Consider the following 16,063-nt stretch of genomic DNA (forward strand, 5'->3'; position numbering starts at 1 on the left):
GCAATAGAATTGTTGAGGTCTATGCATTCGGTCCATGCATTCGGTCTATGCATTCGGTCCATGCATTCGGTCCATGCATTCGGTCCAATTAATATATGGTCTTTATTTGCCCCAGAACCTCTCATCTGAATAACGGGGACCAATGACTGCAACGTTGAACTTGGCCTTCGAAACATTCTCCCTAAGCGCCATTTCTCTCTTCCTGGCGTATCTTTGGCTCACTATATGGCTTGTTACGACGCGAGTATTGAAAATATCAATTCGCACGAGTTGAACCCTCTCATTATGAGGCAGGTGTGAGTGGAACATTGAAAATGGGTTAATTCCAGTTCCCAAACGAAAAATTGTCGAGTCCAACTCCGACAATACTTGTATAATCATCAACGTGCACATGAGGAAACCAAGATCTTAAGAGAAATTGCTTCCATGCAGAAGAGATCTATAATTTGATTGAGACTGGATTCGTGATTGACCCTAGAACAAGCTCGGAGGGTGCGCCGAAAACCAGGCCAGTAATTGCATTCGCTATTTCTAACTCACCCGGAATTCTTCACGACTCTTCTGTGTATGACTCATGCTTGAACGTCCATTCCTGATGACGGTGAAGTGACACACATGACAGATGGATTTAGTTTCTCGAGTAGGTCAATGTTAAATAGACGCAACCTTTGCTAAATGACAGCACTGGATGGGGCCGTCGTTTAATATCTAGTACAATGCTACCTGGCCAAAGCGACTCGATCCACGTACCTCTTGAGGACGATATTATATTGCCTACGACACAGCTGGGCTCATTGCATTTGTTTGAATCAGAAAGACAGAAGCTCCTTTGAATGAAGTGAAGAAATTGATTGCGCTGTCATACTTCTTCTTCCTCGGACACTGCTGTCTTTGTGGTAAGGCGATAAACATCATTGCCACTGGGCTCTGTTTCATGTTCCAAAGCCAATTTTGATAGATGCCCAAGGATATTTTCAATCTTGGTGTCTGCCTTGCTCCTGGACTTCCGACCCAAGTTATCCAGCCAGGATACATTTGTCAATACATAATATACCAGCGCGATGACAATGGTAACACCGATTGAGTAAGCCCAGATCACGACCACAGTGACCACGTCTACCCATCCATCAGATCTGAATTTAGCATGATCTGCCGGATCGCTGGTCTCTCCAGGCCCAGAAATCCAGCCAAAAAGACAAAACAATGTTGCAATAACGTCAACGCCAAAGATCGCACCGACTAATTGCCATGATGGCCACGTTTTACCTCCCCTCGTGACAAAGATGAGCCAATTTTCCGTCAAAGAGATCTCCAAAAATAAGATCTCTTGAACGGAGCCAAAGTTTTGAATAATACCGCCGTTTGGAAGGTAAAGAGTTCCGCGGATCACCCAGGTTCCCAGGGCTAACAAAACACCCAGAAGAACACTGACAACCCAAATTTTCGGTAATTGCCATTCAACTGGACGAAGCTCGATATGAGCACGGTCGTAGGCAACGGCGATGGTGGCTAAATCCGCAAAGAGGGCAAGGAAAACGATGAGCTCGGACCGCACAGTTTCGTTGATGATAATCATGGAGGTACTGAGGTAAATCTCGAGATGGAGGCATAAGGCAATTCGATATTGTATGTAAGCCTTCATGCGCTGGAAGATCTGCCGGGAAACCTTGATAGACTTGATAATAGTACTCAATCCGGGGGCCAAGAACACGATGTCAGCTGCAGATTGCGCAGCCTCGGTTGCCCCTTCAACAGCGATACCGCAATCAGCCTTTTTGAGAGAAGGAGCATCGTTGACACCATCGCCAGTCATCGCTGTAAGATGTCCCCGTTGCTGAAGCATTTCAACCACTTGATATTTATGCTCAGGGAAGACTTCTGCAAACCCATCTGCCTTTTCCACCATGTCGTGCTGTGCTGACCCAGTCAGGCCTCCATGAATCAATCTCTCGGAATTGTAAACTCTGGTACCTAGATAGGTTTTATTAGAGTTCAGTCGAGCTTGGTGTTAAGATACCTTACCTAGAGCAAGCATCTTGCATGTCTCTTTGGCGATAGCAATAGCGTCGCCGGTGAGCATCTTCACACTGAGCCCCAAATTTTGTGCATCGGTAATTGTACGGGCTGTGTCCTCCCGGGGCGGATCAAACATAGGATACATGCCAAGAAGCTCCCAGTCCTGTCCTTCCTTTTGGACTGCGACACCAAGCGAGCGGAATCCCCTCCGGGCAAACTCGGTGGACTTTTCCTGGTACAGCCTGGTCACTTCTTCTAATGGGTTGGTGAGTTTAATGATTGCCTTCGGCGCACCCTTTGCCGCAGTGTAGCGGACGCCATTTAACGTCGCCACCGTGGTGATGCGTTTAGATACCGGATCGAAAGGGGAATACTTCTCTGTTTTCCAACCTTGCCGAAGAATCTCCCTGGCTTTTGGGTAGCGCTGGAGCGTCGAGATTGTCACTTTGTCAATGGGGTCGAGGTTCCTGACGTTATGTGACGAAGCTAATGCCGCTACCGCCATCATCCAGTTAACATCAACACCTTCAATGACAAACGGTTCGCGGATACTGAGCTGGTTGGCTGTTAATGTACCTGTTTTGTCGGAACACAGTACATCAACACCCTACATGGCCCACGTCAGATTCATCACAACCTTCTCAGTGTATGATTGTACGTACCGCCAAACTTTCAATCGCTGTCAGCTTCTGTACTATGGCCTTTTCCTTTGCCAAGTATGCTGCTCCGACTGCTAGAGTTGTGGTGGTCACAACGGGCAAACCAACGGGCACTCCAATAATGAAGAGGATCAGAGCATAATGCAGCAGATTTTGAGAGCTGTCTTCAGGTGTCGCGAGTTTTAAATGGTGGAAGAATCCTCCAATCCACACGCACAGTATCCAAAAAATAACCAAGACCAATAGGGTTGTCCCGATTTGATTCATGATGGCTTTAAAATGACCCTGGTCCTGAGCGCCCTGAACCAGCGTGGCTGTTTTGCCGACAAAGGAATTCTTTGCGCTGGTAACCACGATTGCATATGCTTTTCCTCGTTTGCAGCCCGTCGTGTAATAGCACACCTCGCCCATGTACTTATCAACCTGTTAAGAATATTGTTAGTTTATGCATGCAATCTAAAATTGAGCAGATTCGAGATAACATACCGCCAAAGATTCTCCTGTCATTGCAGATTGGTCAATCGCCACGATGGAGGACCCCCAGGCTTCTTCCTTTCGATGGGTCGAATCTTCCTCACTTTTCTCCGTCGATATGTCGTCGTTTAAAGAGCTTTGCTGCTCTTTATATCTCTCAAAACCCTCTGGGTCGGCGTAGGCACATATCAGACGAGCTTCTCCGGGAACGGTGCAGCCCTCTTCTAGAATGATCTGCCATCGGTGAGTGAGGGGGAAATTTAATGTCCGTTTAGACGTACAATATCACCTGGGACAATCTCCCGTGCTCGTATCTCTTTCTCTTGTCCATCACGTACCACGAAGGCTTTCATCGCAATATCACCCTTCAGACTTGCCACAACATCTGCGGCCTGCTTCTCTTGGTACCAGCCCACCGTGGCATTCAGCATAAGAATACCAATGATGACGCCAAAATCTATCCAATCACGCAGACCGGCAGCAAGCACAGCGGCCATTTCCATGACTGTGAGGTGAAGATTTGTCAGTGAATACAACATTGCCGTTGGTAGATTGATTGAAAACGTACCATATAAAATGGGGCCCTGAAAGTAACTCAAAAATTTGAGAAACATATTTTCTTTCTCCGCAGTCAACTCATTCCACCCAACTTTCTTTCGGCGAAACTCAATGTCATTTTCACTAAGGCCATTGTGCAAGTTGGTGTCTAGCCATTCATCTGGAATGGTGAATGACTCTTCTCCGTTTGTGCTCTCAGTGCTATCATTTTTTTTGCTCGAAGTCCTTCGAAAGCGTCGCCAGGGTGCCCACCATGGAACATGATTCTCCTCAGCAGCTTCACCATTGCTTCCGCTGGGCGCAGAAAGGCGACGTGAATCACGAAGGGATGAGATGTAACGGTCTAGACCTATGTATTCGTCGATATTTGACGTATCGCTCGGGTTTTGGCCGTTTCCTTCCAAAGTGCCGCTTTCAATGTCATCAGCATGGGCAGATGTTCGTTCTGACATGGCGAGCGTCGGATTGTCCAAGAGGCAGTTTAAATAAGCAGTAGAGAAAAGAAGCAGCTTGTGACCACAGCGAAATACGGGCCTTCATTTTCCTTTAAATATTGTTCACTTCCTACTTTGCAACTAAGGGCGGCGGTCTGCTGAACCTTGGTCCATTCAATTAAGTCGGAAATTGTAGTCAGAGTCGGCACGGGCGGCCCGGTGCGGGGAGGCTCTGGCGTTGAGATGACATCGTCTATTGTAAACGCATGGGTGCACGCCAGATCTGCGCCTTGTTTCATCATTGCTCGCCGATGTTGCCTGGTGCGGCAGAGTTGGGATGTAGCTGAGAATTTCAGTATCTGCACTGACCAGACCATAGCGCTTTCATATAGAATAGGTCACTAAATGGCAGCTGCCGACGAGACAATGCTGAAATACTCCGGTTGATCATATTTTCATTCAAACTAGAACTGTCGACCTGTACCCCAGCCCCCCGTTTAGCTTCCAGTGCCAAGATGTTCCATTATATCCGTCTTGGGGGTTTCACCTCGCATAACAAGATGTATAGTGGATTCCAAGAAGAATCGTGACCTGATGATGAATCTGCACTTTTATCTAACTCTGTCGTTTTCGTGCGAAACCAATGTAACCCTCGGAACCAATTAGGCAGAATCATGCTAGAATGGGAGCGGAATCACTCTCATCTAGTTATGAAAATGTGAAACTCCATTTGTTTTTAAATCAAATAGCATTTTCAGGCAGTTCTGATCTGATCGAGGCAGCCAAGAAAAGTAATCCGCTAGTAATATAGGTTCACCAGAAGGCCAAGGGCGAATCAAGGGAGACCTGTCATGCATTGGAGTAGGCTCGGCCAAATTTCACTGTCGCAACTAAACTCTAAGGAAATCGGTCTTCAATCTCGATCAAGATAGTAGATGTATGAAGCCATACCTATAGTCATTTTATGGGAGCCAGCTTGTTAAAACTTATTTCGATTATCTAGGACCTCAGTAGCCGGCCCGCGCGAACTGACACTTCAAGTTTGGGGTAATGATATAACGCAATGTCTGTCATGATGTTATTTTCGAGTTCCTTGAGATTTACACGTCGGTGAAATTATTGATTGATGAAAAAGCTGGTATAGACTTATTTGATAAGCTGACTATGTCACGTAAATCAAAGAGCGCTCATTCGCTTCGTGAATAATATGAATTAGCTGAGACGCGACCCAAGGCCTCCACTACTTGCGACTGCGATCGGGAGTAGCTGGAAGCGTTCATGGTTTGGCGGTGAATTTTTTTACACACCAAATTGTCAATAATTCAAATTTTCCTCGCATAGCTTCACTCCAACGTCGATCGCGTGTCCTCACGAGATTGGGCTGATTAGTAGAGGCTGCAGTATTTTCTCGAAGGTGACGAAGATAGTAAAATGTCTCGTTACAGAGAGGGCATCGCGTGTCTCTATCACAGACCTAGGTGTCTATACAAGGTCGGTGAAAGAGATGATCGTATGGCAGTCTTTGTAGAGAGCAAGCCGTTGGCAAATCCTTTAGGCATATTATGCACACATCTGGCACTGGATAATGGCCTTTAGGTATGTGAGTCATTTTTCAATTCTTTCTGCTTTTGGTTTCTCACTCACCTGAAAATGATGGGGGGGGAATGTTTCGACACGGGGCGCTTGCGTCGTATCCACCTCGTATTTGGATGAATACGCGTTAGATATGGTGGTTGGGGACTGCTGAAGCAGACTATAGTGATGGTTGCTTGGTATCTCGTGGATGTAGTCGCTAAAATATGCCAGTTCCAATCCATTATCTTTTCGATATATTTTCCTTGTTCTTACTGTTGATCGTCGAAGGCAAACCAACTTTTCCCGTGTATCGATGATCGACTGAGCATGGAGTAAGACCATGGCGAAAAAGCACTGGTTAGTTGCATACATCTCACTTCTAGCTTCTTACCAGTGACAAAATAGCTTTCTTACAGAAACTCCGATCATGCTTTGCCATTCTTACACACCAACGATCACAATGTGAGTAGATAAAACCACTTCATAGTGCCGGAGATAAATACGAACCTGTTCACCCTAATACAGGTTCATCTATCCAACAAGAGCAAGAAGACTCAAATGTTGATCCATATGCAGCACTCAGTGAGATTGCCGCCCCTAAACCAGTCGAAAGGTCGAAAAGGTCTACAGCGGTAGAACTGGCATGATGTCCTTCTCTAGAACAAGGATATGCGAACTCCATGGGTGACTTTACGGGAATTTCAGCGAAGTAGCGGCCCCTGAGCCTGTGGAGAGGCTCACAGAAGAGGAGATGACACGCCACCCTTCGTTGAAAAACCGCCTTTCGAAGATTTCTCACCATTTACCTCCCACTAGTTGAACAGCTGCTTTATTATTTATGTCTCCTGTATATTGCGCTTCCTATCTATCATGCACTTGTTACCAAGCATTCACGCTACGATATGATGCTTATCTCCGTGTTCTTCATTGCAACAATCTTTACAAACATGTTTACGATGCTCGTTTTATGTGGAAGAGGAAAAAATGAGAGGGGAAATTGACGTGATTCTCAAAACAAACGGGGATATTTCAAAATCGTCCAGAGAGACAGGGTTTGGTTCAGCTTTGATAAGTTCTGTGGCGGTTGGGTCGGGTCAGAGCGCAGTGCAATGGGAACACCAGACATGGTATTAACCTCCTTGCTAACAAGAACTATGCTGCTATGCAGAAAATGACGTAAGGTGCCGAAGAGTATTTTTAGGGTCTAGTCATCAATTGGGTAAAGAGCGAAGGGTCGTTCCCAATAGTCCCCCAGCCTGTGGGGCGCGAAAAAAGAGCTGTCTAAGCCTGTGACTAAAATTTTTCTTTAGTAGTCTCAGCTGTAGAAGGCTCCAACTTGACCTGGACATTCAATGGCACCAACTGGCGGTGTGAGGGGTTTTGACCATAAGTCCACTCTACATTATGGGCACTCTGGAGTTATCCAATATCCAGACAGAGGAATTGACACCTACTTTTGACACTTCATTGACTTTGAACCGTCTTTAAAACCTAGAACATACATACAATATGGCTTTGTCATCCACCCTCCCTACCAATGCGACATGTTTTTTTTTTCAAAAGATTTTTGATAAGCCATAGAATTTATTGATAAACTCCACATTTCCCCCTAATCATTTGAGGTGTTGGCCGTGGCTCTAGGTTGTCTTATCTGCTTCGTCCATCCAAAGCATTGGTCGAATGCTGGAAAGTGAGTCAGTCCTACGCAAAGATAGAGAATAAGCTGGATAGAGCAACGAACTAGAGATTTTGTGTTTTTCACAAGCATATCGATCATTCCTTTTCAAAACTGCAGATGCTGCCAAACCCTCGCGGGCCGCCGGTTCAAACTGGTATAAAAGTCAACGATAAGAAATAAACGGAGGTGGCAAAAGGGCGACACACATGATATACTTTGTCATTTTTCTGACGGAATTCTAGATCACAATCGTTGCACTGTAAGAAAGGCCGTTAGTGTTTGCTCATTCTTAACACACAGCACCCACCATACCAGTTCTTTATGATGGTCTCGGCAAAAATCCGCGTTATTTATATTGATTGATCCCGCCATCTCAATTGGTTTGCTGGAAGAAAAAGGGTCATTAATTGTATCAAGAAAAGTAATGGGATGAGACTGCATGTTAGGCGTGGGCTATGCGGTCAACCGATTTCCGTGGGCTTTAAAATGTATCCTCATGCGCAGGTACAATGACGTGAGATCTCACCAGTGAAACTTTTCTAAGCTGCAGTAACCCAAAAATTGTGTGTCATTCGGAATCTCCGGGCTTGCCGTCCTTTCCGAGACACCTTAAATGCCTACCAAAAGGCACATTTTACTTTTCTACTAAACTCCCACGAGGGAAATACCTGTATTTCCAACCCAACTTTCAGTTTTTTTTTTTTTTTTCCGTTTTATCCGCTTGCGTAATTTTTTCATCACCTGATCCTGGGAACCCAGTTATACTATGGTGTTCCAGCTGCGCAGCTGGCTGGCTTACATCGCTTACTGATTACGTTACATAATCTTATGGCTTAACCTGGATTTGAGCCTGCGTAACCGCAATTTATCCAGACTTGTGAAGCAATCTTGCAACAGCTCGGAAAGTGGAAGCTCATATACGGCATCCTCTTTCAAGGAAATCAAAAGCATTCGGTGCTAAAGACATGTCTCGAAACTCAAATGTTTTCTGTTAGGCATCAATCCTTGCTTCGACGCCATTTAGCTGCGATTTCACCATACAGCGACGTTTTTCGACATCCTTATCCTCCCCGGTTCGGACAGGTCAGCAGTGCTGTCTACTTGTGTAGACATGTAATACTTGAAGTGTCTTATCACGACTACACGAGCTGGATAGCCCCATTTCTGCGTAAGCTGCATTTTTTGCAGATGAGAAGCCACCCAATCGCTTCCGGGGGCCTGTCATTTCTATCATCGTACCAAAGTTGGATCACTGATGCCCACGTTGGCATGCTTTCCGACCAGGGTTTCAGAGAATCTGTAAAGCTGGGCAAGGAGTTCCATCACAGGTATTCTCAGCATTCCACAAAGGCACCTCATCAAAAGCCTATTTTACATGTCTGGACCGACCAGGCAACGCGTTGCCGCATTTCCGCAATGGCCTTTGCTAATGCATTCGCGGGTATTAGAGGTATATTTCACCCTGTTTACCACCGTCTGATTGCAAATCTGACACAGTTATGCAGATTCAATGATGAACAATGAACGAATTCATCAAGCTCAAGGTCCGGTTCGAGTGCTACATTCTGAAAGGGGATCTCGGTCGTGTGATAGTTTGTCCTGGCATACAGCTTTTTCTGTCGACCAAAAGGGTGGGGTCTGATCAATTTGCACAATTGATGGAAATCACAACTCAAGCAGCCCTAGAAAGGCTAAAATGGGACTGGAATGCACCAGACGCACTTCAACCCACTGACATTTACGCCATGCAATTGCTCCATTACTATGATCTTGTGTCTGAAAGACCATCCCCATTCGAAACATGCTTTACCTCGGCCGATTGGGAAGGCTTTGAGTACCTCAGAGACACCAAATATCACTTCAGTGAAGGCTACGGCAGGGCCTATCCAGGGTTCTATGCCATTCCGTGGTTAAAAGCTTGTTTGACGACTTTGAGGGATCCGGCGCCTCTAATTCTAAGTTGCCCTTGCGGGTGGCGTTCACACATCGCGAAGAAGTTCTTTACCTTTGCTGTCTGCTTGGTGTAAATTATGAAAAGGGTTGGCAACCCAATATTGACGATATCGATGCAAGTCGAGCATGGAAAACTTCGATTCTCGCGCCATATCTCGGTCATGTCGGCATGGAATCTTATCTCGGGAACACAAGTCAAAAGCGGGTTAGGCTTATTGTTAATGGTCAAGTACGTTCAAGTTTTCATGGCATGTTGGAGCAGGATAGCGATGGTGGCTACGACCTTGACCAAGTTGATCAGTGGGCATCGATGCATTATAGCGAATGGGAAGGTTTTAGCAAATCGTCGATCACTTTCCTTAGGTAGGTCTTTGCACATTGATAGGCTGAAGGTGTGCCGTATGTATTGCGCGGGGCTCGAGGCTTGGACAGCATATGGGCCTCTAGAATCTAGATTATAATGGCGAAATCACAATACTCCCTTGGCGAGATTTTGTAACCACTCCCATATATCATAAATGCCATATAATGCGTGTAATAACTTCTACACAAATAGCTCCATTTTTGAGTGGATTTCTGGGCGAATACAGAAGAAGGTTGTCCCTTTGATCCCCTACATTCCAATTGGCCCTGGATACAAAAATCACTATTTGGCATTTATGGCACCCTGTTTCAATAAAAAACGCAGAATTGGTGCTTTAGGCGTCAAAGCCTGAAGTACGAGCTGGCAGAACTTGCAAACTATTTTGAAGGGGACAAAGATCTGTACTCCACTCAAATTTACTCGGACGCCAATCCTACATATCAACACAGATGCTTACATGCTAGGAGTGTACGCAACGGCTTTATGCTTCCGAGGTGTCGATTTTAATCTCTATCAAATAGGCAACTGTGTTGAATGTTCTCCTATATTTTTATAGTTTAAGAACACTCCAAAGAGAGTTGTGAGACCTCAATATCCAAATGTCTCGAGATTCTTATTTATTCGGTTTTGGCTCTGGAGATAAGATGGCATTATCAGCGCGGAATTGGACAGGAAGATGCTTCTCGCCTCTGAGATCTATCCCATCGTTGCTTGGTTCTAAGATTTTGCACCGCTGTAAATTGCCCTGGGACACCAGGTTCGAGGAAGCTCTTCGCTTCTAGCTTACCTGTGCGTCATTGCCTACTAGCTGTCCATGATGCCCACCCCGGTCGCGCAACGCTAACCCATTCCCTCATTTGCCCGTGCGCCGCGTCACACGGAACATCAAAAATAATTGATCGTAACTACCCATCAGTGCGCCATCACCACCAGTGGGTCTTTCAATCCAAGAGCAAACGAATTGGCTTTACACCACAGCACGTAAATCTCAAAAAGAGATTATTGCGAAGTGGAACGATGGCAAGTTGCTTTCGAGTCTCAGTGGCAGGCTGACTTTGGACTCGCTCTGGTCACTCGGCGGATGAAAAATATTGCAGTGTTTGACTCTGCATATGTTTAAAATCGGAAAACCATAAATGATGTACATATCTATATTCTAGCACCAACCATTGATGACGTATATAGAGTATGATTTTTGGATGGGCGAGGAAAAAGAGCATTCGAGTTGGTTTATCAGGTGTCTACCGAGTCACACAGGTTTTCTATACATAGTATCATCGCTGATTGGGTGCGAAGAATCCTAATATGAAGCTATTCACAAACTTGTCCGTAAATATCAGCCATGTTTTCTCGTCTCTGCATTTGGCCTGATCGATGATCAACTGGCCTGAGAGTTTGAGACAGATCTTTTCACAAGCGCTCTTCTCGTTGCTTCTTTAAGAGCATCCTAGCACGGGCGGAATCTGGCACCCCGCCCGACTTTGGGTCCAAGATTATTGAGACTGTTCTGTCAGATGAGGCCTTGGAGCGCTAATGGCGGCAAGAAGTGTGCGATATAGCCAACCAGCTTAAGCATCGTCGAACTACGCTTCGGGAGAGGCTGGAGGAATTGAACACACCAGGAGACTGGCGGCATATCACGGATCAGAACGGGATGTTCTCTTGAGAGTCATCAAGCTTGAAATCACCGAAGTTTGTCTTACTGACCTTTCTTAGATATGATGGACTCTCTGTGAAACAAGTCACTCTCCTCCAAAAGGAGCACCATGTTTATCTTCAGGACTCCGGGAGGATATCTATTGCGTATGTTGAATGAGATAATTTTGGGAACATGCGCCGAGCTGACACCTCTTGCCTTTAGTGGGCTCAACAAATTTAACATCGATCACACTGGTCGCAGTATCAACGCTGTCATCAAAGCCACAACGCCTATATGAACTAGCAGGGTGTTCGCTAAAAAGGCGTTAGATATAGAATCATAAAATTCGTTAGCTACGGACAAACCACTACAGAATCGTCTCTCCCTCTGTCTCCATCTTGCTTTGTCCCATTTATGGAATTAATCCCATATTTCTTTTAGACTTATTTCCACGGGTTTCATCAATAATATCCGAAGAAACAAGCTGCATAAGCTCACTATCATTCGCAATAAGCAACGTATCCTCACCGCCATGCTTGAACTCTGGCCAAGCAAAGTACCTCTCTTTATTGGGATTAGCTGGAGCATCTCTAACAGCAATACGGCCACGTCCCTGGAGAGGGTCTTCCGCAAACGATAACCACAGTGCCTCCATCACATAGCTGACCTCCTACTCAAGTTTGGTAGAGCGATCCAGTATTCGTCGTGTGTACCAAAAAGCAGTGGCAGCTCTGAGTTTTGGTAGGCTCCAAACCAAGGCAGAGGGGAGATATTGGAGAAGTTTCAGGCGTACTGGTAGCGATATATTGGCAAGCCTCCCAGATTGTGATTCTTTACTTCTATCGCGATGGGATATGAAATGCTCTTTGTTTCGGATGCTAGTGCGGCAGCTCTAGGGCCATTGGGGATGAACGAAACAAAGCCTGCTTGTTCATTTGTGTTGCTACTGATAATCATGGGCTGGAGAGAGAGAGGGTTAGTATGTGGCTTGAAATATTGAGATTTGCGATAGGTACTAACCGTCTTTGCAGTCTTGCCATCCAAATTACGTTGTTTGTAATTTTCGAAGACAGTCATGTTGTCCAGGATGGGTGTAAAAGAGCTAGATGGCTTGGTGCTGTTGCTATTGTAATACGATAAAGCGTTCTCCAGAGTTTGGGCGAAAACCGTTCGCACACATCTGAGCTCCTTGTCGACACTGAGATTACCGCAGCGTACCAATCCAGCGATGAAGGTAAAATTGGTATGCGCTGTGTCGTTGTTCGTGATGATGGTCGGGCCCGCCAGAGTTCGCGATAAGACCGGCAACGATAGGATCATCGGGATATCCGTATGGGTAGGTGCTGACGCTAAATTTCTCCAGCCAATTGGCCCCAAGGGATGGTTACCTCCGGATCACCACCAAAGTTTCCGACGTTGGCGTGAACCCATTCGACACTGTGGTATCGCTTAGTATCGAAAAGTTCCGGCAGAGCGTGTGGGGTTTTTTTACATCTTTTACCCCCCGTACTGACTTTTCTAAATTGATTTCGATTCGACCCGGCGTCCAATTCTACAAGTTCATCGTTATGAAACTATCCACCATTAATGAGCTCTCAAAAATTACGATGACTACCACCAATGGTCAAGCGAACCCCTGTTTCTGCGCAACGATCCTGTTTCTTCTCTTCCAAGCGGTGACATCCTCATCCTGGCCTTTTGGCTTCGTTACAACAAATTCAATTTCATGAAATCTCTTCAGCCAAAAGTCGGCCCATAATAATCACACGAGGTTGCAAAATATGACCTTCATGGCAACCCCTCGGCGCGATTTTTGAAATAGATGTCATTGCAACGAAGTTTGCCTTTTTGGAAGGGTATCGGTACCTGAGATAAGCGATCCCGCAGATCGATTGGATAGACGTGTCGCTGCGGTTATGATCTGTCGTCACCCACTCACGGCACTGCCCTTTGTGACTCTTAACTTCTCGGACGAGTGCCCCAGTAGCAAAAACTTGCTCCTCACTCGTACCATATTCTCCTACTCCAGATTTTCTACATTCAGTGACGTAAGACTGCATGCTTCCGCCATTTCCGTGTTATCCGGATCAGGACGGCAGTCGGGACCCGTTCTAATCACCAATAGCGTGGTAGCCAGTGCTGGCCTCCAGTGATTGCCTGGCAAATAAGGTAATTAATAGCCCCACTTCGTGCCGTGCTAGATCACCGGTCATTCCTTGTCATCAGTTCACCGGGAATCTGATGGTCGCTGATCCCTACGTAAACTGACTTCATATCAGGGAAGTCCGCTGTATAAAGCCAGTTCTTTGATAGCGAAGGGGTACCTTGTTATTGTGATTTTCATCAACTACTTGACATAAAAACTTCTTACACCTGATGGCTACCGTCCCCATGCAGACTTCCTATTCTTCACGATACGAGGTAGACTTGACGCAGATGCTTGTCTATGAAGGGCCACCAGAATTCCTACCAGGTGAGTGGACAACTAGAATTACTGAAGGCCTCGTTAGACTGATATATCCACAGAGCAAGTCCCTCCTGTGCCGGAAACTTGTGTCATCTGCTTGGAGGTACTGGGACAGACGTCTATGTACCGGCAACTCCCATGCAAACACCTTTTCCATCAGCCTTGCATCGATGACTGGATCTGCAACCGAGACACAAAGTGCCCTATTTGCCGCGAAACATTTTATCACTTAAGACATCTTCGAAACAAAGGAAATACGCCAAGAAAGTCATTGAGTCGCGAGGAGATATCCCGCAATCGCCGCGACAATGATGTCAGTTTTGAAAGAATCATTTCTATAAAAATTTGGTGCAAGAAGAAGCTTCGTGGACATGGTGTGACAACGACTGTGAACCCCGTATAACCATATAATTGGGCTCACGATGTGCATTTGTTGTTGAGAGATATGATTGTATGGTAGTAACGACTTTATGAACTAAATTGACGAAATCATGACAAAAGTACTTGCATATCGCTAGCTGCTCATATATAGCGAGCTCCTAGGTCTCGGTAGACTACATAAGATATATCTTTGAATATATGCTCAGCTGAACATCGCAAACCCAACTAAACGCTAGAGTTTTCGTGAGTTTTCGCAGTGCCAATCAATTGCCTGGCGAATTGGAAAACTTTTATCTTTCAAGATACGAGCTATTGCCCCACCGGAAGAGGCGTGGCAGTAAAGCCGCTTGACGTAGCCTAGATCTCAATCCCAAATGGGTAGCTCGCGCGAATCAGCGGACCAGACATCAAGGCATCTGGACTTTCTCCAATCCGTCCGACCGATCAAGCAGAACGCGGCGCACGTCCATCTAATGGCGGGTAAAATGATCGGAAGTCTTATTGGACCGCAAAGTGCATGAAAAGAGCCATGATGAACAGGAGGAGGAACTTTGATCTGGGGCAGCTTTGAGCCTGCTTTGTTTTGGCAACGGGGAGAAGTAGGAGTGGAATCGCTGGCGACCCATGCCTATCTTCGAGGAGTCCATAGTTTGTTTTTTGGCACTTCATAGCCTGACATTTCATTTCCAAAAGTTGGCCTCTTGCCCAGAATGATATCTTGTTTATATGTTGTTTTGATTCGTTCCTGTCCTTTATTCTCAGCAGGTAGTTTGATTTACAGTTAAACCAAACGTGATCCGTCCGTTATCGTTTCAATTAGAATATTCAATGAGGAAATCCTTACCTGGCTCTCACATAGTCTTTCTCCTATGTCTAATACCAAAGTACCTTGTTTGCCTAGTTAACCCCATGACATACAGGAAGAAAACCAACCCATGTTTTTACTGAATTGCCAAAAGAGCACTAAAACCTGGCTTTAGTAGACTGCATCCAATAATAAACCCCATCGCGTATTCTCGTCTTTGTGGTGCTCGGCTTTTTCGTGCTGAAGGGCAGACAGACCGACTCTTAGCAAATAGCAGTGCCTCGGCATGGAAGTGAATTTGCAACGGTCACATCGGGAGCGTTCTACAGCCATTAAAGGCGTATTTTCAATTAGAGTAGACAGTTGATCTATTCATGTGAAAGTGTGTATAATCAAAGCCTCAAGATTACGCTGCACCCCTCGCACCTAGTCCTCTTCCATGTCCTTCTCCTATGGATCACCAACACTTCGATGTCACCCACTTCACGGGAAATCATCCGACGCAACGGCCAAGTCCGCTGCTGCACAGCTGTTCTAATCTTCAAGCACGCCTAGCAAATTCTGTCGAGTCCTCTCCAAAGCAGACTCAAATGCGTGCAACCGAGCAAGCTGGTCGTCTTGCCGGTGCTTCAGGTGGTCCGCCTCGCCGCTGTGCTGAGCATTGCCGGCCCGCAGGATCTGGTTCGCTTCCTCAAGGCGCTGGATGTCGACGCATTTGATGAGACAGGACTCCCACACGCGTCGAAAAAGGCCCAAAAGACGCGCGCCCTGGGAAGCAAGCTTGGGGTCTTCTTGTTCTAAGCGCTGTAATGTCTCCAGAACTGGTTCGAAAGGGTCTGCGGCCAGGGCTTGCGTGTCGCCCGGAACAGCCTATGGGGATGAAGATGAGTCAGCGGAAGTTTCATGGTTTCGGGACAGACTTACCAGCGAGGGAACGGGAGAACTATGCGCCGCGTGTTGCTCGGTCGGATCTCTGCACAGCGGTCCGCGTTCCTTGCTCTGCCGTCGGGCCTGCCGATGCTGGTTCGTTTGGGCCGTCCATAATGGATTGGTATTCTGG

General features: G+C 46.1%; 3 protein-coding genes across 3 annotated transcripts; 1 reads left to right on the forward strand and 2 right to left on the reverse strand.

Moving 5' to 3' along the window:
• Positions 1–865: 865 nt before the first annotated feature.
• N7503_006476 (plasma-membrane proton-efflux P-type ATPase) lies at positions 866–4,159 on the reverse strand (the record flags this gene model as incomplete). The annotated part of the gene is made up of 6 exons (XM_057066023.1): positions 866–1,971; positions 2,023–2,623; positions 2,679–3,098; positions 3,162–3,383; positions 3,431–3,654; positions 3,718–4,159. Coding segments are annotated over 6 exons (3,015 nt in total), but the record flags the coding sequence as incomplete, so codon positions are not given.
• A 7,974-nt stretch (positions 4,160–12,133) lies between these two features.
• Positions 12,134–12,670, reverse strand: N7503_006477 (chlorogenic acid esterase precursor; the record flags this gene model as incomplete). Its single annotated transcript, XM_057066024.1, has 2 exons — positions 12,134–12,310; positions 12,371–12,670. 2 exons carry the CDS (start codon positions 12,668–12,670, stop codon positions 12,134–12,136), a joined length of 477 nt encoding a protein of 158 aa, XP_056921493.1.
• Positions 12,671–13,726: 1,056 nt separating this feature from the next.
• On the forward strand, positions 13,727–14,220 carry N7503_006478 (RING finger protein; the record flags this gene model as incomplete). The annotated part of the gene is made up of 2 exons (XM_057066025.1): positions 13,727–13,823; positions 13,877–14,220. The coding sequence occupies 2 exons, from the start codon at positions 13,727–13,729 to the stop codon at positions 14,218–14,220; spliced, it is 441 nt and encodes a 146-aa protein (XP_056921494.1).
• Positions 14,221–16,063: the final 1,843 nt, after the last annotated feature.

This window comes from Penicillium pulvis (assembly GCF_028828015.1).
Source record: "Penicillium pulvis strain IBT 33274 chromosome Unknown contig_3_segment0_segment0, whole genome shotgun sequence".
Taxonomy (NCBI): domain Eukaryota; kingdom Fungi; phylum Ascomycota; class Eurotiomycetes; order Eurotiales; family Aspergillaceae; genus Penicillium; species Penicillium pulvis.